Raw genomic sequence first — 26,219 nt, 5'->3', positions numbered from 1 at the left:
TGTTCCCATGAAGCATTTAATATTTTTTCTTGATATTTCATCAGTAAGATACACCTCCCAGATATTCCTAGCCGCTCTTGATTTTAATTTCATAATTGGTTATGCGAATGTATATATAATATGAACATTCTTTTAATTTATCAAATCAACAAGTATCATGATGAAATGTCCTAGGACATTTCATGTTTCAGTGCTTTTTAACAGATTTACAACTTTTATTACAGTAAAAGAACTATCAGAAGAGAATAAGCAACTTGAACAAGGAATGAAAGAAATATTGCAAGCCATCAAGGAAATGCAGAAGGATTCTAGTACGAAGGGAGGAGAAACAGCTTTAATTATCCCTAGTCTGGATCGCTTAGTTCATGTAAGCTTGCTTCCTAAATTATTATTTAGCTTTATAGGATTTACAGAGTTAAAATGTTATGCTTCTTGCTAATTTCATGTAGTCTAAACTTGAGGGCTCCAGTTTACTCTGAAAAGATTGAAGCTTTTCTACACCTTTTCTTTGTTATGTTAAAAAAAACTTTACTGCATTAGGCAATGGAGTCAAAGAATTCAGATGGGATCTTTGATGCTAGTGTGCACTTGAAAGCCCAGGTTGATCAGCTTACAGGACGAAATGAGGAATTGAGACAGGAGCTAAAAGAGACTCAAAAGGAGGCAACAAGTTTGTCTAATCAGCTGGCAAGTGCTAATGAAAAGGTATATAATTTATTTTCTATTTTTTTTATTTTCTATTTTTTTTTCCAGAAGTGGCTGTTCTGAATCCACACGATCTCTAAGGCACTGAATTTAGCTTATGTCATTGTACAAATCTTACTGAAGCTTATGTAGTGGTCCTACTAATTTGTCCTTTTTAACTTCAGATCTTACTCTTCATAATGTTACTTTATCCTTGCAATATTCCATCGTGTTAAACACTAAGCATGTCTATCTTCTGGGGAGAGCTGTGTCCAAAAAAAGCTCATAGATCTATTACTTCAAAAAAGCCATGAGTCTTATATTTTTTATATGTGACAGAAATGAAGTGTTTAAAATGATGTGTAGTTCTCTAAAGTCCTATATCTTGTTTTAAGTTGTATAATTTATTTTGTGGAATGGTTCTTCCAGGGAAGGAATGAGGAATGAAATATTATCTTACAAGAAGCCAAGTTTAAATTTGCCTGTTATGACAGCTTGGGTAATGCAAAAAGATTTGCCAGAAACTAGTCTTCTAAAATGATGTCTTTACATACTGCTGGAGAACCAGAGAGCTTTTAAATTAAATAAAAAGGCAAAGATTTGTTTAGAAAAAACTGTCAAATAACCACTGCAATAATTCTTTCCAAAACTTAATCTTACTAAAGGAGTAGGAATGTACATTAAACAATTTGGTATAAAAAACCATGATGATATGTGTAATTGCCCTGATTGCTGGGGTAATTTGATAAATGTGGATGAATTTATAATGCATTCATTGATCTATAAAATCATAGCATTTTTAAAAGGCAATTTTAAGGAATATTAGAATGTTTTAGAATATAAGTGAAAATTAATTAGGCTGTTAATAAAATCTAATAGCAAGAGTTACTTCTTTTTGACAGTTTTGTGTTCTGTCTTTAGATTGAACAAATGAAAAATGAAATTTGCTTACTACATCAGTCAGAAGGTGCCAATATTGTCTTCCAAACAGTGAATCTTCCAGAAGGAATGGCTCCTTCAAGTGTTAATACAATTAATTCTCTGAACGAATATTTAATACATCTTACACAGGTAACTCATATATTCCTTGAAATAAAGAGTATTCGTAACATGTATCCACTTCCTCTAAAAACCAGTAGTATGCCATGTATGGACATGAGAGATCTCTCTGGAATTATTTTGGTGTTCTAACATCTACTAAACTCTTTGGGATAGTCTGTAATTTAAAGCTGTAAGTATTTTATTGTGCTACAAGCCTGAAAGGTAATACCTGACTAAATTTTGGACAGCAATTCAGTTTTTTTTTTTTGTTTTAAATCAGAGTTTTGATCTAAATATTTGCACACTCTTCCTTCTACTTCCACAGTTGCACTCTTTCTATGAGAAATTCTCTCTTACTGCTGTCTGGATTCTACACCTGAGTCTGCATATGCAAATCCTACTTGAACAGTTTTTCCCTATAGAGCCAAGGTTTCTTTTAATTTACTCTATGAATTTTCATTCCATTATTTGTCAAAAATACATTAACAATTGTAAATAAAGGCATAAATACATTGAAACAGATTCCAGTGATTCCCATGGGAAGCATAGCAAACAGGCGCATAGTAATGAAGAGCTATTTCAGAGTTGGAGTAAAAAAAGTTACCTTTTTATTATTATTATCTTTTTTCTACCTTTGATAACGTTTATAGCTTTTTCATTGGAAAATATTTTTTCAACTCTGTATGATTATGAAGTAGAAGAGTATTTGAGACGCTGAGAAGAAAACACTGCTTGCCTGTTAGATAGTATTCTTTGTGGGCTAGCTTCAGGTCAGTGTTTTGAACTTCGAGGACTGTAACATGCAGTGCAATTGTGCTCTATTTCACACCAATTCATGTGGATGCTGAAGCTTATTGGATTTTTTTCATCTGTTGCTTCTAAAAAAAATGCATATTTCATATTTGTAGTTCACACAGTTCATGGCAAAAGCATCTATCATGAACACACAAAGGACTGCCATTTTGATTAAATTGCTAGCTTTGTGTTTAAAATCTACATTAATAATTTCTGTATTTTTATTTGGAAAATAATAATTAGGAACTGGAAAACAAAGAAAAGTTACTTAAACAATTAGAAGATGCAGTAGAGGACTACAAGCGAAAATTTGCAGTAATTCGTCATCAACAAGGCTTGCTGTATAAAGAATATCAAAGGTATTGCTCTCTTTTCTGAATTATGAAAATTCAATTATCTAAATATTTAACAGTCTTGAAGCAAGATTTTCTGCTGTGTTGAAGTAGTTCTTTGGTGTTCATAAGTGCCACCATGCTGCCTGGCACCATGTTTGGATATGGACTCCATACATTTTCTTTAGTTCTGCAAAGATTCAGAAAAGTCCTACAAAACCATCTTCTGCTGGACTTTTCTCATGTTGCATATTTTATCATGAGGATTTAATTCTGCTTTCTGCATCTGATATTTTGCATTTTACTAGAACCTGGTTTGATGGACTCTTGAGTCTCATTTTGTTTTGCTTTCAAGTATGGGTTCTAATAGGTTTTTGGGAGTGGAGAGAAGGAGAGGGAAAAAAGCAAACTACTGTCCAAATACAGTCAGAGATCTCTGAAAATTTCAGGTTGTTGGGATTTTGTGGTTGGCTTTTCTTTTGGTCTCCTAGTCCTTTTATATACTTCAGTGAACCTAAATGCTATAAAATTATTTTTATCGTCAAGAAAATGTAAGAAGTGTTTTCATCTGATGGGAGGATAGGGATGAATATGATGATTTGGATTTTTCAATTAACAAACTATTATTTGAATACTGTCTGGATTGGAATGAACTGTCACCAGGATGGCTTCTTGAATAAGGGTTTAACCTTTCAGAAACTTCTGTTTATTCTTTGAATCAATTAAGATTCCCAGACGATGTTGTCTTTTTTTAGGCATCAAAGAGACACCTTTTTTTATTGAAGGCTATAATATACTGCCTCATTTACTACTTAGACGTGAGATATCTCCAATGGCAGGGATAAAATGATGATTCAAGGCTCCTTCTCTAAATCTGGTACAGATTGAAGTTACAGGAGGAGATTCTTTAACTTGGCATCCCATTAAAATTCACTTTCAAAGAATTTTCTTTAAATCTCCACCATTTTACTCCATTATTTAAGAAACTTAGATACCTCTTTGAAGAGAAAATACCACTTCTAAAATACCCTTGATGAACCATTTTTTAAACAAGCCTAAACTATCCCATATAATGTATAGGAACTTCCTTATTAGACATGTCTGAAAGATCATCTTTTTTTCTTTTCCCAAATAAATAAATAAAAATGGATAGTGGAGAGTAGTTTGGGCCAAAATGAAGCTGAATAAACGGAATCTTTTTATGTTTTGGGTGTGGTTTTCACTGAAATAACAAAACAAGGGTGGTAAGTTATGTCCTTTACTATCTGAAATAAAAAGAAATGCAATAGAAGGAAAGATTTGCAGGCAAAAAAGTAGGAAAGTAAGGCATTTATATATATATTTCTGCATTATAATATACATTTGAAGAACAAATAAGACACTGAAGAATTATTTTCATCATTTAACCAGCTGTAGGCTAAACAGAGGATATTGTTTTTCAGAAATCCATCTACAATTTATCATGTGCTTTTCAAACTATATTACTGCTAAAAGTACGTACCTTGGTTTGCAATATTTCAGAATTGCTGTTGAAGTTACAGTTTTAAAAGTCATCAGGTCTTTCATTATAGTAAATTAAAATTCATTACTGTTTTAGTCAAAAGGAAAGCTGGCAAAAAGAATCAGAAAATATTAAAGAAGAAATTAAAAAACTAGAAGAGCAAAAAGAACAAGATGCTATGAAAATAAAGGCATATTCTGTAAGTAATTTTGTTACTTTCATTTTTCAAAAAGATTTTAGGACAAAGAACGGAGGTTTTAATACACTACCCTCGTTTATTTTAGTATAAATGGGAAGACTGATGACAGTGAATGCAGAGAACCATTCTTGTTCTAAATTTTAAAAGTGTCAGCATTAATTAAAATTCTAGTTAGTCAAATGTACTTAGCTTCTGGTTTTGAAGATTCTTCTTTTTCTTATAATATTGCATGTTTGAGCATATGTTGAGTGTGTATATATATTTTTTTAAGCAAAAAGAAATTTTTTCACACAAATCAATAGAATTTTCCCACCTTGATTAAAAAATATACAAGAAATCTTGTGTATGTAGTTGTGCTTTACCATATTTCAGTAGAAGGGTCTTATTAAAAAATGTTTTACAGAATTTACTCGATGCACTTCAGATGGATCCTGATGAAACAAAGAAAGTACTTGCAGAAAATAATAGAAAAATAACTGTTTTACGAGTTAATGAAAAATCACTAACAAGGCAGTGTACCACTTTACTTGAAATGGAACAGCACCTCAGGAAAGAAAATGAGAAACTAAAGGGTGAAATAACGCATATGGAGACTGCAGTTACAGGGAAGATTGGAAACTTGCAACGATTCAAGGTATAGTTTATAGTAGTAATAGCACACATTTTTATTTTTACAGTTTGGAAATAAATACCCTTTTTTATTAAATTGAATAATTACTAGTTTCTTGAATTTCCCTAAAGCTTGCTAACTGCTGTTATAAATCTTATAGATATATTATTTATATGAGTACTGTGACCTGGACAAACTTAAGAAGTAGGTCCACGGGAATCTCATGTGGTTTAACAAGACCAAGTGCAAGGTGCTGCACCCGGGTCAAGGCAACCCCTGGTACCAATCAGGCTGAGGATGAACAGATGGAGAGCAGCCCTGCTGAGCACTTGGGGGTGCAGGGGGGTGAGAGGCTGAACATGACCCAGCCATGTGCACTCACAGCCCAGAAAACCAAACGTGTCCTGGGCTGCATCCAAAGCAGAGTGACCGCTATGAGGAAAGGCTGAAAGAATTAGGATTATTCAGACTGGAAATGAGGAAGCCTCTGGGGTGACCTAAATGTGGCCTTCCAGTATCTGGAGGAAGCCCAGAGCAGCTGTGGATGCCTCATTCCTGGAAGCATTCAAAGCCAGGTTGGATGGGGCTCTGAACAACCTGGTCTAGTAGAGGGTGTCCCCACCCTCTACTAGAGGGTGGTGTGGAATTAGATGATCTTCAAGATCTAGGTGGTCTTTGGGTCCTTCCAGGCCAAACCATTCTATGATTCTATGATCATTGTATGAAACTAAATCAAACCTTTTGGTCTTCCAGGTTGCTAGGGCCTGTATTAATTTTATAAGATACGTTTTGACTGTGCCTTGAGAGGCAGATATTGATAAAATTACCCAGACAGCTGAAATACCAGAGAAGTTTTGTCAATGTTTATTGCAGGTGATTTTTAAAGATGAACAGTAATTTAGAAAAGTAAACTAATATCTAAAGCACTATATTAAGTATTACTCTTTCTACATGGAGTAATTTTATATTTAAATTTCTAGCTGATCTTAGCAACTTATTGTATTGATTATTTTCATAGGAAATGGCTTGCTTTAAGATTGCAGCTCTGCAAAAAGTGCTGGACGGTAGTGTGCCATTGTCTGAGCTAGAAGTGGCCAATAAGCAGTACAATGCATTAACTGCTAAATACAGAGAGATGTTACAAAAAGATAATTTGCTTGTGCAGCGGACAACAAACATGGAACACATGGAGGTAATGTTTGTGTTACGTTTTAACCCTAAGGGGAAGAATGGGCAGCCAGAAAAGCATTTAATTTTGGTTCTTTGTTTTTTTTTGTTTATTTGCTTTTTAAACTGAGCTTTGGATATGTTCTCACAGAAATTATTTTTAGTTCTTTGATTACTAAAATAAGACTGGCAGAAGGAATATTTGCTATCATCTTCAGTTTTGGAGGTCATAAGGAAAGTAGAATGAATGTAAACACTTTCAAAGCTTTCTCTCAAAGTACGTGCTTTTACTAATTCCTAGCTTTCACAGGAATGAAATGTTTAGTTCTAAAAAGAATAAAGCTTTGGAATTTTACTTCCATAAAAGAAGCCTTTATAATGTGCTTGCAAAACATTGTAGGCACTGCAAATATTTTACTCCTCCCATGAAATTTTATTCTGAAGTAGAAGGGAGTTTCTTCTCAAGAAACTGTTAATGGGTGGTAAAGAATGAAGGACTCCTGTGTCTATTTTATGGAGTTTTATGTGTATAAAAACTTGCATTGCCTATTTCAGCAACTTCATAGAGCTAGAGAATAATTTATCAACTAAAAACATGTCCAGAAAACTAATTAATTAATTAATAATTAATATCAAGTATTCAATTTGTTTTATTGGTTAATGTAGAAATTTGGGTTTCTCTTTGGAGGAGTGAAAGAACACTTACAAAAGTAACATTTGGCATCATATTAGATACCTAAAAGAACCAAAAGAAATTTGCGATCTGTCTCAAATAGGTATTTATGTGCAAGATGAAGTATTCTTTGTGGAATGAAGTAATCCTCCAGAAGTGTTTTCTCACTATTAATGAGGTGCTTAGTATGACAAACAAAGATTTTTCTCACCTAATTCTAGATGCTGTAGGAATCACAGTCACTGGTAATAAATATTCACAGTATTACTGGCTGTGTCAGTAATATACAGAGGACAAAGACTAACATTTTTACACTTACAAAACATATGCATTTTTCAAACATATACTCTTTTGTTGCCATATATGTAGGTTATGAGTCGCACACAGGTAAAATCTGTTAATCTGAAAGATTTTGTAGATACTTGAAATCTGCTAATAGTTTAGTTAAATAGTTTGCTGTTACGTTGCAACTTTTCTGTCATATAGCGTGAGAATGAATCCTTGAAAGCACAGATAAATTCATTGAATAAGGAACTGGAGATCACGAAAGAAAAACTTCACACTGTAGAACAAGCTTGGGAACAGATGACTGAACTGGGCAAGTATGGAATTTATATTGCAACATTAAACACCAACTGGTATATCCTGTATAAAAGTAATATTTTAAATATTTTAAAATAGATGTGTCTTAAAATAATGAAAATAAATTAAAAATATTATAACTGTATTATGTCTTTCAGAAACAATCTCCATTTTTGTGCTGAATTTTTTTCTTTGTATGCTTCATTTGACTAAAACCAAGTTTGGTATTTTTCCCTGGGAACTCTTCTGCTTTGACATTCTTGAGTTACTGGGTCAAGAGTTTAAAAGCTTTTAATGCAACATCACCTGAAATTTTTTTTTTTCTTAGTATATTCTAACTTGATTGTCAGTCATAGTGTTTCAGAGGTTGTCAAGAAGTGTTTTCATTTTGCTTGTTTCATACCTTGTAACAAAATATTCTTTCTTAATATCTGGGGTTTCTTTGTATAGATTTCATTCCCATTATTCAGGAAATACTCATTTACCCTGTTTCTTTTACAGGTTTTAAATTAAACTTCCTGAAGATTTGCCAATTGTATTAAGCATAAGGTGAAAGGCTACATTGAAAATAGTTATCAGAATCAATAACCAGGGTAGCAGATACATGCATTCATAATTGATAGTAGTATTTTATTCAAATTTAAAAATACTTTTCAAACATGTAGTAAAGCAAGATAACCATGCCTCCACTTTAAAAAAAAGTGGCACAGATGTTATGACAAAGTTTACTTGACAGAGATAAAGCAAAACTCATGTTTGGTTTCATGATGGAAATAATTTTCGTAGTTGAATCAGTTTGTGTATTTCTTAATTTAAGTACCTTTTCTTGCAGGGGATGACAATGCCATGGACAAAGCCACAAAAGCAATAACCAACAGTGAAATTTTGTCCATTTCTAAGAAAATCACAATGTTGGAAATGAAAGAACTAAATGAAAGACAGAGAGCAGAACATTCACAACGAATGTATGAACACTTAAGGTGTACTGTAAAGCAAATAGAAGAACGTAATTTTGAACTGGAAACAAAATTTGCTGAGGTAAATCTGCTGAGATTTAACAGCCTAAATTGACACATCTTAAACACATATTTTTGAACTTTAAAAAAATTGTTTATATAAATAATATCAACAATTTGTGTCAGTAAGTGTATAAATAAGTTTACGATGCAAAAAATACTTTTGCAGCCTTTAAGAGCTGTAGTTTTGCTATGCAAGACATTGGTAAAGATAAAACTAAATTGTCAGTAGTTTATTTTAAAATTTAGTTAATAGTAAAACACATGAGTATCTTGACAGATAGTTTCCTAGTTTTGTCAGCCGACTGCAAGAAAAAAGTCTATTCCAAACTTATTTCTTTTGTCTAATCCATATGATCTCTTTTCCGTATCATTTTTTCTTTATAATTTACCAGTTATTGAAAAAAAGGTTAGAACTTTACATCCCTTATACAAATGATAGTGTCATGATTCTGTTATAGACTGGCTATGTCTTATGCCATACATTGTCTATAGTAAAGAAATAGAAGTCATGTGTCATTGAAGCAGATGAACCTTAAGTGTTCCTGTCCTATCAGTCTTAAACTTTTTAGATTTTTTTTTTTTGTCCACGCTATTTGTAGTTGAATTTTTCATAGAAATTAATTTTTTACTAGCAGGAAACTTTATTATAGTTTCTACAATAGATTTATTTACAGGAATTGTACAGATTAGTTCTTGTGACACTACTGCTCTATAATTTAAGCACAAGGGCAAAAAGAGAATAACTGATAGGAATGCTGATAGATTGTATTAATTTCCACTTCTTGTCTTTTGCTAGAGTGTAGTCTAATTATTTTAGATTGCTGCTGTTTGACTTCCTGTTTCTCTGTTGTTTTGGTAGTTTGTTACATGTTTTGATTTGATTTAATCTGGGAGATGGACAAACTGAAAGCACATAAAGCTTTTCAGCAGCAGTGTTGCTAAAGCCTTTTCGGGTGGGATGAGTTCTTTCATTTCTATAAGAAATGCTTTAGGTGTACCCTAGTGTCAGGTTTTCCATACTCTTTTTTTCATATATTATTTGTCTTGTGATACTTTTAGGTCTGATGGTGTTCCTTCATTCTGAGTTGATGAACTCCTAATGCCATTCTTTCTTAATAGTACCTCTGTATCCCTTTTTTGTCCCATTTCTGTAGTTCCAAGGCCCTACATTTCCTGTTTCATATACTCCTGTTGTCAGTACCTCTTAACCTGGTATAATTGCTTTTTTTTTTTTTTTTCAGAAAGAGATAACAAGGTTGTGTGGATGTAATTCATGAAAGTTGTTAAGTGGTACCAGTTTAAGAACTGAGAACTAGAAGTCTACTATACATCTTTTTAAGTCATAAATCAACTTCAGCATTCTACTTTTAGTTTTCCAGTTATGTGAGGATACCCTGCACTTCTTTTTGTTTGTTTAGGAAATCAGTTATTTTTTAAGGAAGAAGTGGTATGAGAATAATGCCACAACTGTATGTATTAATTAAATCCTGGGACTTCTATATGTTAGGATTAAGAAAGATTAAGATTATCTAATTTAATGCTTTTTGGTTCGAATTGAAATATTGGTTACTTAGTATTTGATAATTCACTTGAAAATTCAGGCTGTTTGAAAGAATATCACTTAATTAAGAAATTTTTTTAAAAAAGAATGAACAATATTATTGTCAGTCTTGGCATTTATAACCTCTGTTTGTGTTACCAATGCCAATATAAAAGGCATATAAATATGTAAGATTTTTATTTCCCAAAATGTTTACATTTAATTTTTTTTTTCATTTTAGTTTTGAAGCAAGTTATTGTGGTAATGGTTTTATGAAAATTCACTAATAAGAACTGTGTTTAGTTTAGAATCCTTTTCTGTGCCAAATTGTGTATCCATTCCTATGTGCATGGAATCCTGCAGACAAGAAGATGTTTAAGTAGAGAGTAAGGGAATCTGGTTTTTGAACATAGCCTCATCCCAGCTGTACTGTGTTTTGTAATGACTGAAAAAGAAAAAATACTTTTGGTGCTGCTATTTCATTGCATTTTTGAGCGGTTATGTGCTTAGGATGCCATTTTGTTTGTTTGTTTCTGGTTTTGATTTTTTTTAAGCTCACCAAAATCAATCTTGAGGCACAGAAAGTGGAACAGGAATTAAGAGATGAACTGTCAAAGAGTGTAAGTAAGGCAGTAAGTGATGCAGATAGACGACAAATTATGGACTTAGAGAAGCGTGAAATGGAGCTCAAGATTGAAGTATCAAAGTAAGTTTTGAAGTTATGAATTTTGAATTCAGTATGTTCAGAAATGTGTGAAAATTCAGGCATACTAGTCTTACATAATACACTACTTATGTGTCACTAACATCCAATTTTCATTGCCTGGGTTTTTTGAGCATATATACATGCCAAATTTGGCATTGAAAATGAAGCATTTAATTCCTGACTATAAAAAATGCAATTTGTTTCATTTTAATTTGAACAAGGAATTAAGTGTTGGCCTGGATAGATAGGTTAATGTGGAATTAGATACTTATAGTAGTATTTGTACACTAATTAAGGTTGATTTTGTTTCTGTGCCACAACCCCCATTCTGTGTATGAAAATCTCATAGAACTTATTGGAAAGCAGTTCTTTCTTTGAAAGACTCATATCTCAAAGATTAAGGTACAGTAGGCGGGAGGTTTTCCATTTACTCTGAAGAGATTAACTTTGCATAAATTGGAAAACAAAGCTTTTTAGATTTGTTGATATGAACATTTGTCTTTGAGTAATTAATGTAATCCTGTTATATGCCTAAACCAGCAAAATCTATACTTACAGTGGTTTTTGACATTGCAGATAAGTTATTAGATTTGGGGAAAAGAGAAGGGAATTGAGAATGAATAATTTTGAGCATTTAGAAAATGTTGAGTATTTATATCCTGAAGTAGGAGAGAAATAGAGGATAGAGATGCTTAGTTCAGGTAAAAAACCCATGGCATTGTTTTCCTGGAGTAGGCTACTGCTAGCAAACTTCTGTATAATGTATAGGAAAATGTCCTGTGAAAAAGATGAGAGGCAATACAGAAGAATTTTCTTAACCAGAACTCTAAGTAGTAGAGAAGAGTGTGCTGAAAAGAATGAAGTCGAAATGTTTTGGTATGAGGGAATATACTAGGTATCTTTTCTTAATATCTTCTGTGTAGAAAAATTAATAGGTTATTCAGTGGTTTCAAGTGACACAATACTCTTGTTTTCCCTGAAAGGTTAAGAGAACTGTCTGATGTAGCACAAACACAAGTTGAAGCTCTGGAGGCACGCCAGCAATACAGAGATAAAGAAGTGGAATATCTTAGAATGCAAATTTTAGATTATCAGGTAAAATTCAGCCTTTATTAAAACTGCAGTTTGGATTATTTTTTCCCCTGGACTGAGAAGAAATGAAGTAATTTTGCAATGAATTAAAAAACTGCAGAAGTATTTCAGAAGAATCTTAGCAAACTAGTCCTTGTAGTGCCCATACCCTTTCAAAAGTTCTGTATTATATTAATTATTCTCCATTTATTCCATTTCTAGCTGTGCAGCTATTACAGATGCTGACCTTTTTTCAGGTTATTTACTGTTCATTCCTGTATCATTAATACATGGTCAAGGAAATCTCATTTTTCCTTGAGGAAAGTCTGTTAGTTTTTTATAAGGCAACAAATCACTTGTAAATATTGAAGATTTGCAATGTTTAATATTAGGTTTACTATTTTGTCTTTTATTAGGTAAAACAATTTATTGGAATTTGGTTTCAAGTTATAGAAAGGTTTGAGACCTTAAATCCAACACTTGTGTCAGCTTTTACATTACCATATTTTCTAAGTTTAGGGGCACATTTCTTCCTCAGTTTCTGGTATTTTGGAAAGAGACCATTTTTAAGATCAGTATCTGAAAAGTTATACTTCTAAAACAAGGCTGTAGAAACAATAGTGGAAAAATTAAAAGCCTATTAGAGGCTGATTCTTACTCTTCTCTGGAATAAAATGTATGCAATATATAATACATATCTATAAAAAATTAGCTTGTTTATATTTACATATAAACTGTGCTAGCATATTCTGTGTTAAAATGAAAAATAAATTTGTTCTACCAATTTTATTCGTAGGCACAGTCAGATGATAAAGCAATTATTGCAAAACTGCATCAAGATATCATAGCCCTTCAAGGCAGTGAATCTGTTGCTGTAAGCAAATTGGAGAAGTTTAAATTGAAACTACAGAAGATGGAGATCCATAATCTACGTTTAGAGCAGAAGCTTGATGAGAGAGATCAAGCCTTATATTTTGCCCGGCTGGAAGGAAGAAATAGAGCCAAACATCTACAACAGACGGTTCAGTCTTTGCGGCGACAGTTCAGTGGTGCTCTGCCTCTAGCACAGCAAGAAAAATTCTCTAAAACAATGATTCAGCTACAGAATGACAAACTGAAGATCTTGGAAGAAGTTCAGCATGCCCAGCAGGAGCGCCGAAATGCAGAAAACAGAGCATTAGAGCTGGAGTTGAAACTGAAAAGTTTAGAAGAATTAGTAAGTGCATTGAAGGATACAAGAGGAGCTCAAAAGGTTTGTATTTTATAGCTTTGAATAGCTTTGCTTATCTGATCTGCATTTAAATTAAATTTCAGTTCAGTTTGTTCTCTAAATATATGTCTTAATGTAAAACTTATTGATTTCAAAATACACTGTTAGAATATTACAGGTATCATATATTATTTTCTGTAAAAGTCAGTGCAGTTATATGTACTAATTATCTTCTTTTGTGCCCAATTAAGGCACATAGGAACTAGATGCTAGCTATAAATGCAGTTATATTAAATTGAATTGAATTATGAATCTAATTAAATAATGAATTGAATTAAATTAAATACAGAGTAGCATTCTGAAGTTTTGTTCCATGAGCTTGCAGTGAAATCTTAGCTCCAGATCCATGTTGTTTTAAAAAAAAATTCCAGGGGCGGTAATTTATACAGCATAGTTAGAAATGTTGCTATGCTCATGTAATTCTGCTTAAGCATATTTTGCTACCATAAGCAATGTCACCCTGAAATCTTAAGAAAGCTTTCTCACTTCTCTTCAAGATCACTGTATGTTACATAATACGATTGTATCTGTTGTGACTGAAGTTGTCTGCATGTGTGCAGTGGTTGTAATGCTCTAGGTACGTTTTAGTTTTAAGTCAGTTTTCAAATATTTTTCTAGAGCATTTTGACATACGTATTATTCTATGTACACGTGCATTATTTTGAATACATACAGTTTTTTATAGTTTTGAATTCTCTTGCTCATTTAGAAAATACAAACCAAACTTCTTGCATACTTCTTTTGTTCAGTCCGGACAGATACATAAGGTATAACTTGGGTCATTTGAAAATTGCTTGCAAAGCACTTTTTGTCAATGTAAGGGAAACCTGTTGCCTCTCCAGTTGGCTGCTACACTTATCAGTCGTTCCCCTTGCAATTTCATACTCGTCATTATTCCTCACTCAAGAAGAGTGAAGAGCATAAAACGGCAGAACATCTTTCTTCCAGTTAGTGTGAGAAGTTCCATCCTGCCTCAAAGAGTGAAGCCAGATCTAGTTGGCCTGTGGTAAATTATATTGTTGTGTTATTCATTACAAGGTAATTGAATGGCACAGGAAAATGGAGGAACTCCATCTTCAGGAACTTAAACTCAGTCGAGAATTAGTGAAGCAAAAAGAAGAGGTGAAGTATTTGCATAATATAATTTCTGAATATGAATGTACAATCAGTAACCTGGAAGAAGAAATTGTACAGCAGAACAAGGTATGTATTCCTGCATGCAATTGAAAAAATATCCTATTCCTTATTTTACTAGCGACTCTCTAACAACGTTTTAACAAAGGTATTTATATCTTGGTTTTATAATCTTTTTTAATAGCTCGTTTGAGTGTTTTACTTTTTGGTAACTATCTATTTTCTCAGTTGAAGTTGTCTATAAAATTTCCATTGCTTTCAATAAATAAACTACTTCTATCTAACATTTGTTACAGTCTCATGAAGAAAGGCAGATGGCTTGGGACCAGAGAGAAGTAGAACTTCAGCGCCAGTTAGATCGCTATGATCATCAACAAACTGAAATACTTAGTACAGCTTTAAAGGTACGTGCACTAAAAGTAGACACATAAGAATGTTTTTCAGAGCTGTCAGATTACATTAATATGAATCTTTCTGTGCAGTTAGAAGAGGCTACAGGCTCAGTTCCAGACCCGAGTTTGCCAATCCCACAACAACTTGAGTTGGCTTTACGAAAGATTCAGGAACATATTCGAACAATCCTGGAAACTAGGGCAACCTGCAGATCACTGGAGGAGGTAATTTAATGTATAAATTATAATTTAAAGTGACAAAGTTTGTGTTTACATGCTCTTTTACTCTTTTTTCCATGAAAAATACCATTTTTAAAATGTCATTTAGACATATTTAACACTCAGAAAATGTAAATGATGTAATCACACCATGAATAAAGGGAAGTATTTTTTCCATTGGAACAAATAATAGAGGAGAATTTTCTAATGTTTTTATTCATCCATTTAGTAAGGTAAGATGCCTCTTCCTGTAGAAAATTCAGTTGACTATACCTAGTTAAATTTAGCAAGTACTAAAAAAGAGTTTTATCTTGGGTTGTTAAATTGCTACTCCGCTACAGAAGATATTTTGTGGCTGTTAAATAATTCTTAAAAATCCAGCTTCTTCATTTGGTAGGACAAAAGAAATTGTTGAAGTGTCTTGTGCCAAGCAAATAATACATAAAGACTCAGTTATGATGATCTAGTATATACTGATCTGGTAGTAATCCCATACAGACAGAACCCAGTGCAAAGTGTTTTGTGTTTATAAGCACCTTTAGACAAATCTTTCTGGTACATTTCTTGAAAAGTAAGATCTTTTTGTAGTGTTTGAATTCTGGAAATTCAGAAATTGCCTTTTGTTGTAGAAATTAAAAGAAAAGGAGACCGCTCTGTGGAAAGCTGAACAAAATGTTATATCAAGAGACAAAGTTATAAATGAATTAAGACTTCGATTACCTGCAACATCAGAAGAGAAAATAATAGCTGAATTAAACAGACAAGAAGATGACTCAGAGTACCATCATGCCATTAAAATTGCTCATCAAACCATTGCAAATATGCAAGCGAGATTAAATCAAAAGGAGGAAGTGTTAAAAAGATACCAACGTATGCTTGCTAAAGCAAGAGAGGTAGTTAAACTTTTCTCTGACATTTCTTCCATTTTGAAGTTGTTTTAGTTGATTCTTTGTTTTCTCATTGCTAGTGAAATCTTAAATAAAAGTTTCTGATCTCACACAGAACAGAGACAATTGCTTACTTTATATAAAGAAAGTTCATATAGAATTTTTTAGCTTTTTAGAATAGTAGGCTTTCTTTGTCAAGAAGTTATGTATATAATGTCTGTCTAGGAATTAAAGTAGTGTGACATTAAGAAAATTAAAATTCTGCTGAAGTGGTCTCGGTATATTTTGTATATTTCTTTGGGATTTTTCAGTATGTGCACCAGATCTCTGGATTGTATCTGGTAGTGAATTTGGAAAGTAAAAGAAAGACATGCATTTATGAATAACATTCTTCTTAAAGCATATTTAAACTAAAGCATTTTTAAAAGCATAAACAGTGTGTCTAAGCATACTTTATATTATTTAAGCATAATTCATACTGTTTTTTCGTTATATCCATAAAGCATATTTTAAAGCATAAACGTTTTGTCAAAGAGGTACTTCAAGACCAAACGTGCATCGGTTTTAGTGTGGATCAGAAGCACATTTCCAAAGCACGTTTTCTATCATCTTCATTTAGTGTGCTTTGGTTTTTATACATGTAGCTATTTCTTTTGGGAGAAATCAAGGGGTTTAATTTGGAAAAAAAACAGAAGATGCAATCTTAAAATGAGCCTGTTGTTCTCTGTGTGTTACCATTCCATCCATGGGATCACACTGTAGTCCTGAGTATAAGGTTGATTTTGTTTGTGTGCTCGAAATGTACCTGGTATGGATATTACTGTCCTTACTGATAGTCTCACTTTGTGAAGACCAACACCAACTGTTTTGTTCTCCAGCTTCTGTGCTGTTACATCATACTACTTGCTACATAGCTTAAAACTGCAAGAGTTGATTTTTTTCCCCCAATAATGTAAAACGGAAAAAAGAAAATCATTGTTTATAGCTGGAAGAAAAGAATTTTAAAAACTTACAGAATTAGAGGAAAATCTGGGCAGTAATATTGAGCAATGAGTGAGCAAACAACTTGAAGGCACTGCAGTTTTATGACTTTCTGTGATAGTGTACATCACTACAGTTTTATTTTCAACTAACAGGAACAAGAGGAAATAGCAAAGAAGCATGAGGAAGACATAAGAGTTCTACACCAGAAATTAGATTTGTACACTGACAATTCCCTTAATAAATTCAAAGAGACTGCTTTGGTGAGTCGTGTATTTGTAGAATTAGTGAGGTTGTTTCTATATTTTTTACTTTGTTGCTGGAAAGAACAGTTTTGCAGTCAAAAGTGAATAATAGCTGATGACAGGAAAAATGAAACAGTGATTGATATATAATTGCTGCATTGTTTTTGAGAGATTTCACATGAGAGGCATTTGAAGTCAAGTGTAAAAAACCAGAATTAACACCTTAGTATATATGAGCATTTTGCATATCATCCTAATTTATGAAGAATTCTAGGGGAGAGGGTTATATTTAAATTCAGAATTTCTCTCTGCACTTTATGAAAAGGTGAAACCTGTATTCTGCTGTATTCTGTTGATCATTAGATGTACAAAGCTCTTTTCAAACCAGCCTGACTTGTTTCTCTGTGAACTAAGAATCACATCTCAGTAAATAAACTATTAATGCTTGATTATATTTAGGAATGAGTTAAAAATGCATCAGTAATGCTTATCTTTTGCTTAAAGCTGAAAATGTTTATCACTTGCATTTGTTGTGTTTTACAGGAATTAGGGAAAAAGACTTCTATGTCCCTATCCAACAGCAAATATTTTCAACACTTAGAGCAAACTGTAGCAGAACAGGATAATTCTCTTGCTTCGCTCGTTGGAAAATTAAAGAAAACATCATCTGATTTGGAGAAACAAAAACAAATTTATGCATTGAAAATCAATGAGTTTGAGACAATCAGAGCCCAGTAAGTTTTTAAATTATTAACATAAGTCACAGTTGGAGTGGTTCAAGTCAATTACGTATTGGTGTTACAGGACCGACTGATCTATCAAATTGAACGTGATTTTGCTGACTTTAAGATTTAGCTGAAAAAAATCTCAAAACCATTAGTATAATAGGCAATTGTAAGTTATTTTTAATCTGTTGCCCTTCACTAGGGCTAATATTGTGGCTTGGAAAAATGCTGTTTAGTTGTTAGCTTTGTGCCATTTAGTGAAAAAGAAAGTTGTTTTTACGTTACTGTATTACTTGCTGGCTTGTGTTCTGTTATTTTTCTCCCCATGACACATCTGTTTGGGTTTGCTGCTGAACAAGTTTAAACTCATGAAAGTTTAACCCATGTTTAAAAGGAAAAAATGTGATGCTTTCTTTACCTGTAAGGGCCAGGAATAAAAATGAACACTGCTGTAAAGTAATTTTGCTGACTTTCATTAATAATTCTCTTATTAAATGGGACTGCCTTTGTTGAGTCAGTCTTTCTTTTCTGTTTCCAAATCTAAGTGTCTTTTTCTTTAATAATAATAAAATATTGTGTTATTTGTGATTTATTTAGAGTTTGCTAACTTTATTATTATATTGTACCCTATCAATGCTTTTTTTTTTATTAGGCTTGAAGAAAAGCACACAGTTGATGTGGAACAAATAAAAGAAGAAGCAAATGAACTGAGGAAAATATTATCTCAGAAGGAGAAGGAATTAGCAAATGTTAAAGCCGAACTAGAGGTCCAAAAAGAAGCAAATAATAGAGCACCCACAGCAACACTGAAAAACCTGGTGGAGCAGCTGAAGAACCAGTTAGCCATAAAAGAGAACCAGCACAAAGTTAGTCAACAAAAATTAACCTCTATGTCACTTAAGTACTAAATCTTTTGTAATGCTTAAGAATTCGTTGTATAGCTGAGCAGGAGGTACAATATTATTGCATAATATGCCAAAGTAAAATATAACTGCCTTTTCTTGTTTTGTAGCAGTATCTTCACTTACAAAAAAAAATTAATTATTTTCAGGCTTTGAGTAAAGCACTTCTAGAACTCCGAGCAGAAATGACTGCCAATGCTGAACAGCAAATTATTTCTGCTGCATCACAAAAAGAGGCTTATATGAATGTCCAGGAGATTGTTGACAGAGAAACAAAGGGGCTCACGGTGAGTACTAGGAAATGTCATTGCATTGCTTTGTTGATCAACCTGATTTGGGGCCTTGCTGACTTTTCTGTTTTCTTCTAGACACAGGTAGAGGAATTGAATAATCAGATTACAAAACTTACAGATAACCTTAAAATAAGTAAAAACAAGGAAACTTCGTTGACTGATGAAAGGGATGAATTAAACCAAGAGCTTCAGAAAAAAGAAAAAGCCTTTGCTAAAATATCGAGGGAAAAAAATGAAATAGAAAAAGAAAATGAAGAACTCAAGAAGCGGATTGGGAGGCTAAGCAGTAGCATTCAGGTAGAAGTGACTTTTCAAACTATGTTTGATCTTGGTCAAGTTTCTGTATAGATGAACTGGTTTGGAGTGATGAAAGATTTAAGCATCTTACACTTGATTAAAAAATCTTTTCCTCATCAGCTGGGTTACATGCAAGCTACTAGCTTGTTTCTTTGCCTCAGCTAAAAAAAAATTAAATTTCAAACATATTTCAAGAAGTATGTAAGAGTCTGAGGATTGAATAACCACTTTCATAGTTTCTTAGAAAAATGGTCTTTTGTCTTCTTCCTGACTGTCCTTATTTCCCCTTCTAGAAGAAAAGTAAGGGATTTACACAAGAATCATCTATCTATTTTTTAAAATTCAGCTACTTGCAGCTAATTATTCAGTTCAGAGGGAAAAGTTACATTCCAATACTACAATAATTTAAAGAGAATTTTAAAAAGATCATTTAGGTTTTAAACTAATTTTACCAATTTGGAATTAAAATCCTTATTTTTGACTGGAGAATAAAATCTCAGTAGTCACTAAACTTGAAGCTGTAAAAATTTGTAATTTTTCAGAGCAAAGCTGATGAACAAAATCTGATAGATGTGCTTCAGAAAAAAATTAAAAAGTTGGAAAGTGAACTTGAGAAAAAGTGTGAAGAAACAGAAAAAAGGGGTCTAAGAGAAGATAAGGTATGTGATATTTATATCATGGCTTTGAAAGAACTCATCAGCTGAGGCCAAGATTGTTCACCTCTCTTTATTTCTTCTAAACCTTACCAGCCAAACTTGGTCAGAAAAAAAACAGTTTCATGGCTGCAACTTCTTATGTTTCTCATGCTCTTTGTTACTGCTCTTGTTACATACTACTGATATCTTAATGTTTTCCTGCCTTTTTCTAATTGATGTTTAATTCTACAAAATCTTAGAAAACAAAGATTTTTTTAGGTAGTGGTGAAATTGATTACATAAATTCTGCCAAATGTTCTTTTGTAAAATCAGTGCAATAGTAAAACAAAATACTGAGGAGTGTAAGACTGAATCTTAAAAGGGATTATGTATCTATAAATTGTTATTCTGGACAGTTGTGATCTCCACATAGAAGAAATTCTGAGTGATTAGAGTTGTGTTAATTTATAAGCTTTTTGCTGGTTTCTTGCTTGTTACCATGTCAGTAACTAATAAGTGACTTCTCATATTAATTATAAAGTATACTGGAATATTACAGAATACTTGTGTAATGAGAGTCAGACTATTTATGTATGATGTTAACTATTATTCTAGGACTGCGCCTCTGCTTTCAATTAATTTGAAATGTTTTAAATGCCTTTTGCTTTGTTTCTAGAGGTATTTTTTTCACACTTGGCATGCATTTTTCAGTGTTTTCCAAGATTTTCCTTTCACGCCATCACTTCATAGCAGTAACTGTTCAGAACAAAACCAGAAAATTAAGTACATGGAATAACCAGAGAAGGAAAAATTCTGACTAAACATAAACAAAGAAAACCCCAAAGCAAATAAAAATTTATTACAGGAATATTGACTGTGATTTTTCAGTAGTCATTTGTGATACTGTAGGTACAGGTTTTAACCAATGTATAATTTACAGTTACTGAGTTATTAACTCTAAGTAGAGATTCTGTTTCATGTAGGAAAAGAAGCTGTGCAGCAGGGGCATGCAAATTGCCATATGAAAAACCTACTTTGTTATAAATCTAATGTCTAATTTGAAGTGAAAGGACACATTGCTCTAGCACCTCTAATTTCATAAAATGCTTCACTCCTTTTATTGTAAAATGAGTATTAAAAGCTAAGGAAGAATTTGATAGGAGCAATCAACTGCATTAGCTTTATCTATCAATCACAGCAATGTATCCAGCTGAACCTCTTACTTAGCTATGGCAAATAATATATGCCTGCTATGGCTCCTGGTTTAAATTGATAAATGAAGAATAGATCATTCTTAATTTTCTAATGTATTTGCTTGTTTTGCTTTAAGAGAGGAAATTAAAGGAAAATACGTAATCTATTTATGTTCTTCACAGACCTCCAAGGAGGAAATAATTAGATGGGATGAAGGTAAAAAATGGCAAATCAAAATGGAAGGATTGCGGAACAAACTAAAGGAAAAGGAAAAAGAAGCAGATGCTTTATCCAAACAGTTGAATACATTGAAGGAAATTTATACGAAGTGAGTTGGTTTTAATTCATTCAGGTACAAAATTATGACATAAGGGAAATCCAGATAATGTTTGACATATAGTAATTATTGCAGTTTGTTATATTTATAAGATTGATGGCGAGAATTTGACATTATGTTGAGACTAAAAGGATTAGTTAATTTTCAAGCAGCGGGCTACTAACTCTAGTATCCTTTCCCTAGTGATATCCAACTACCTCTATTAAAAGAAAGTGTCTCGAGATAAAATTAATTTAAGTCCTTTAGTATGCTTCCTAGTTTAGCATTCAATTATTCTCATACAGCAAATAACAACTTTATGAAGACAGGCTGTTTCTCACAGTGGTAGTATTTAATAATCAGGTTGCTAGGACTGGATACTTGTAGTGTTACTGCAGTAATGACAGTTCGAGGATTATGAGTTGGAAGCCTTTTAAGAAAACAACCATATGCCCATACCCTCTGCAGATGTTATGTTTACTTCAGTGAAGTAATGGCAAGATTTTACTGATAAAAGATGTGGTGTTGATCGTAGCTGTTTTTAAATTGTGATTTGAAACTGCTTCAAAATGGCTTTTATTCTTAGTAAGCCTTGCCTGAATTTCACCTAGAACACAGGCAAGACCAGTAAGTGGTTTATGACGTGCAGGATACTGACTTGATGTCCCACTGTTTTTTTCTGGGCTTTGAATTGGGATTTTGGTAAGGCTTTACTGTCTATACAGTAACCTTATTAAACACAAAAGGAGGTGTGGTTCAGTAAGTAGATAAAATGCAAATATGGATTCTTTAAGACAGAAACTATTTTTTCCTCAGGAAAGCAAGTTCGCAAATAGACTTTAAAATGTAAATTTATTGGATGTTGCAGGACTGAAAAAGAGAAAATTGCTCTGCAGAAGAAACTGAAAACTACTGGTGTCACTGTTGACCGTGTTGTTGGAGTAAGAGCCACAGAAACTGAAAAAGAAGTGGAAGAACTAAGAAAACGGAACCTAGAATTAGAAAATGAAGTTGCACACATGAGGTGAGAGGCTTCTTAAAAGAATATAAAAAGTGAGAAATCTAAATTAGTAAACAAATATGTGGAATGAGATGGTCCCTAATAGGCAAACTATAATTCACGAAGGATAAAAAGAAATAGGAATTTTTTTCATAAGAGTCTGTGATGAGCAAAATTAAAAGTATTTCGGAGCAGTTGTGCATGTTCAGAGAATATGCAGCATTGGTTCATTATTCTAAAAAGCTAAATAATACAAAAAACATGGCTCCTATTGTGAAAAATTTTAACTGCAGTTTGGAGTTGGTGAAACTGGAACTGCTAAATGCAGTTTGGAAGTGTATTCTTAACCAGTGTATCCACTATCACAGTGGATAATGTACCTGAGTAATAGAAACTTTACACATCTGAAAAAAACTGATTCCTTTTGCCAAAGCAAGTATCTTCCATTCATTTGAATTAATTGAAATATGGTCAACGTTGATTTAGAATAACTAGCATAGAAACACTGGGAAAATCCAGTGTAGAAATACAGAATTTCACGGTACCTTTACCTTAAGGCGTGTTTTTCTGCATTAATAGCCATTTTTTTGTTTTGGCTTGATTCATTTTTTGATGTAGAACACTGCAAGCAATCCCACGAGACTCTGTTGTAGAAGATTTGCACTTCAAAAATCAATACCTCCAGGAAAAGCTTCATGCATTGCAGCGACAGTGTTCAAGAGAGGCATTTTTGAGACCCCTGGTAAGTTAATAATGTAACCATATTACCTGGAATACTACTTATGGAAAGTATTTGTTTTCTATTTGGTATTCTATGTCACTTAGCTGGTTTTATTTAAGTGATAGTATTCTACAACAGGATATTAAATACTCAGCTTTCAGTGATTTAAAAAAAACCCAACAAACCAAATACAAAAAACCCCCAAATCCTCAAAACTTCAAGTTTCTGTGTCCTACAGGTAGAATCTGGAATATTCAATATCCTAACATATGTGGAGAAATAAGGAAAATATATTTTTAAATATGAGTCTGCAACCAAGAGACTACTTTTATATTATATATTGATTTAAAATGTAAGATGCACAGAGTTTGGGGAAATACTGAGCTCCATTTCAGTTATATTAAGTGTTTTTGTTGAGCTTTGATTTTTACAAGGTTGATTATATTGCAAATTTTGCATTATTAAGTTTTCTTAATCTTTCAATAATAGACTTAACAATACGTTCCAGTTTCCTTTATTTTCTGTTTTCTTTTACTGTGTTCTGCTTTTCTTTCATGCTTCACTCTATCTTCAACTTGACTCAGAGTACATGTGACCAAACTGAACTGACCAAGTCTGTTCCTATCACTGTCGTTAAACAAAAGTATCTGAATTTCCTTCACAAGAAATCTATTTCAAATAGGGATGAAATCAAACATCAGACTAATAATAGAGTTACTGATGGCAGTGAATTAGATGAGGACACAGACATGCAAACAGGCATCATGCATAATGAAGGCCAGGAGGCTGCTGCAGATGTAAGCAGGGAAGTGTCTCCTGAACAGCACCCTGAAGACAGTGAGAAATGCAAGAACACAGATAATCCCAGGGAAGGACTGAAAACCAAAATTATGGCTGAAGCTGGTAAAGAGAACTGCAGTGAAGAAGAAGAAAATATAACCCAACCTGAAAATGGAAAAGTTAATGAGAAATGTGAAGAAGAGAGGAAGCAAGAAATCTTCAAGCAATCAAATGTGGATGAAGAAGAATGTGTAGAAGAACGTGATACTGACAAAATCAGCTGCAATCAGTCTGATTCAGAGGAACCCCCTAATCAAGCTAATGACTGTGAAGCAGAGAAAATAAATATGAATAATGAAATGAATCAACACACTGCAGAGAATAAACAGGAAGATGACCAAAGCTGTACAGAAGGGGTTGAAACTACCTCAGAATTTTGTGAAATGCCCGAGGTTTGATACTGTAGTGGCCCTCTAGCATTTCTTCCGTACAAGTGATGTAGAAATAGAATAGTTTGATCTTGATAAAGCAGTGCTTTCCTATGCATGGTCTGCAGGGATATTGAATTACCAAGTGGTCCATAAAGCAAACGTTATACTTTCATGATAGACATGCATGTCAGCTCATAAGTAAGCTACTGTCAATTCTAAAATTTTGATCCAGAGTTTTTAAAAAAGCCCAAAGATATATGGAGCTAACTGATGTCCTTCATTCTTTAATAGACATATGATATGTTATTATTTACACTAAAAAAAAAAGGTTTAATGAAGCAAATACTTGATTCCTCTGATTAGTGATAAAGTAATGAATCATACAGTTAATTCCCAAATTACATAAGTAAAAAACACTGATTATTAAATTACTAAAAGGTTTTACTCCTTACTAATCAGGCATAATAATTAACTGTATCTCTGTGGTTTCGATTGGGACTATAAAGTATGCTAAACCATCTTTGTGTAGTTGAAATCACTATCCTCCATGAATAAAGACTTAAGATTTTGGGAACTAACAGATTAAATGAGAGTTGCATACTACTGTTCCTGGGTTGCTCTCTGATCCGTTTGACATAATTGGAATTTCTTATGACATACGTGCTACTTAAAAAACTATCAGAGTATGCCCTTAAAATTAGATGCTGTTCCCAGGTCCAGTGTCGCAGCTTACTTCATCTAGTAGCTTCTTTAGCTTTTAGTCTTTGAGATTTACTTCTACAGAATAGTTTGAGAAGTAATTTTCGTTTGACAAAATTTTTACTGGTTTATACTGATTTGTAGACTTCCCTTAAAGGTTAAGCAAGTTTAAGAAATGCAAGAGAAGGTGTTAAAATCAAAGCAGATTAGATCAAAACTGATAATAATACTGTCTTGTTTCATTTCTGTGAAAAATACTTGTTCTCTATTGCTCTTAATCAGCTACAACTGAAAGTTGTATTGAATTAGTACATTACCACTTAATAATAATTTTTTCCCCTCTTTTCTTAAGACATCAGGAACAGGATCAAATGATCAGTATCGAAGAGAACAAGAAGTTTTAAAGGAAAATTTAAGATTGTCATCTGAAAACATTGAGCTAAGATTCCAACTAGAGCAGGCCAATAAAGATTTGCCAAGACTAAAGGTAACATCTTCTACTTTAGTCCCCTTTACCCTCACACAGGTCAGGGAATTGCTTAAAAATAAATGAATATTTTTTTCTGTACATACTGTAGATTTTCCATGTTTTTACAGAAGATGAGAAGGTTGAATAGCTGGTAGAAATAATGGAAAATTTCATTGAGATGGGAAATGGCTTTCTCTTAAATATCTCAAAGTAAAACCACTGTAATTTTGTTCACTAGTTTTTCACCTTGATTTGAGATCTAAGTTGCTTACTACTTTTTTTTTTTTTTTTGCTTGTAGGACCAAGTAGATGACTTAAAAGAAATGTGTGAACTTCTCAAAAAAGAGAAAGCAGAAGCTGAACGAAAGCTGGGCAGCATTAGAGGGGTGAGTATTCTAACAGCACTTTTCATCATAAGTAAATGAAAACAAAATACAAAAAAAAGCAAAATCTTATTGAAGCTAAATCATTTGGAATTAACCAAAACCAAACATGAATTGTTCTTATTTTATTAACAAAAGAATGACATTAACTTAACAGGACCATTAGAAGGACTAGAGCTAAACTATTAAATATTTACACTATCACAGCCTTATTTTGTCATTTGGATTAGTTACCTTCAGAAGCATATTTCTAAAATAAATAGCAGTTACAGCCATAATAATGACAATTGTATCATGTATTTATGTAAATGATTTGATGCAGATGT

At 32.8% G+C, this 26,219-nt stretch overlaps 1 protein-coding gene across 6 annotated transcripts in view; it reads left to right on the top strand.

Annotated features, from left to right (window-relative positions):
- Positions 1 to 26,219, top strand: part of CEP290 (centrosomal protein 290) — a 47,304-nt gene that overhangs the window by 12,994 nt on the left and 8,091 nt on the right. For 4 of the 6 annotated variants that reach the window (XR_015803796.1, XM_088165034.1, XM_088165033.1 and 1 more), the window contains 28 exons: positions 225 to 367; positions 541 to 705; positions 1,606 to 1,755; positions 2,764 to 2,879; positions 4,450 to 4,552; positions 4,956 to 5,186; positions 6,181 to 6,354; positions 7,489 to 7,600; positions 8,417 to 8,622; positions 10,698 to 10,849; positions 11,833 to 11,944; positions 12,717 to 13,172; positions 14,229 to 14,393; positions 14,621 to 14,728; positions 14,807 to 14,941; positions 15,565 to 15,828; positions 16,959 to 17,066; positions 17,592 to 17,782; positions 18,426 to 18,639; positions 18,825 to 18,962; positions 19,044 to 19,265; positions 19,808 to 19,924; positions 21,277 to 21,422; positions 22,279 to 22,434; positions 23,029 to 23,152; positions 23,716 to 24,363; positions 25,394 to 25,528; positions 25,810 to 25,896. Coding sequence is in view for 5 of the 6 variants with exons in the window: in XM_088165034.1 (XP_088021160.1) it covers positions 225 to 367; positions 541 to 705; positions 1,606 to 1,755; positions 2,764 to 2,879; positions 4,450 to 4,552; positions 4,956 to 5,186; positions 6,181 to 6,354; positions 7,489 to 7,600; positions 8,417 to 8,622; positions 10,698 to 10,849; positions 11,833 to 11,944; positions 12,717 to 13,172; positions 14,229 to 14,393; positions 14,621 to 14,728; positions 14,807 to 14,941; positions 15,565 to 15,828; positions 16,959 to 17,066; positions 17,592 to 17,782; positions 18,426 to 18,639; positions 18,825 to 18,962; positions 19,044 to 19,265; positions 19,808 to 19,924; positions 21,277 to 21,422; positions 22,279 to 22,434; positions 23,029 to 23,152; positions 23,716 to 24,363; positions 25,394 to 25,528; positions 25,810 to 25,896 (5,078 nt within the window). In the remaining variant the exon portion in view is untranslated. The remainder of the gene's footprint in view (positions 1 to 224; positions 368 to 540; positions 706 to 1,605; positions 1,756 to 2,763; positions 2,880 to 4,449; positions 4,553 to 4,955; positions 5,187 to 6,180; positions 6,355 to 7,488; positions 7,601 to 8,416; positions 8,623 to 10,697; positions 10,850 to 11,832; positions 11,945 to 12,716; positions 13,173 to 14,228; positions 14,394 to 14,620; positions 14,729 to 14,806; positions 14,942 to 15,564; positions 15,829 to 16,958; positions 17,067 to 17,591; positions 17,783 to 18,425; positions 18,640 to 18,824; positions 18,963 to 19,043; positions 19,266 to 19,807; positions 19,925 to 21,276; positions 21,423 to 22,278; positions 22,435 to 23,028; positions 23,153 to 23,715; positions 24,364 to 25,393; positions 25,529 to 25,809; positions 25,897 to 26,219) is intronic. The other 2 variants (XM_088165036.1, XM_088165035.1) reach the window with 1 other exon arrangement.

Source organism: Sturnus vulgaris, chromosome 5 (genome assembly GCF_052056855.1).
Source record: "Sturnus vulgaris isolate bStuVul1 chromosome 5, bStuVul1.hap1, whole genome shotgun sequence".
NCBI classification, from domain to species: Eukaryota; Metazoa; Chordata; class Aves; order Passeriformes; family Sturnidae; genus Sturnus; species Sturnus vulgaris.
Note: the sequence above shows the minus strand (reverse complement) of the source record. Positions and strands in the feature narration are given on the sequence as shown.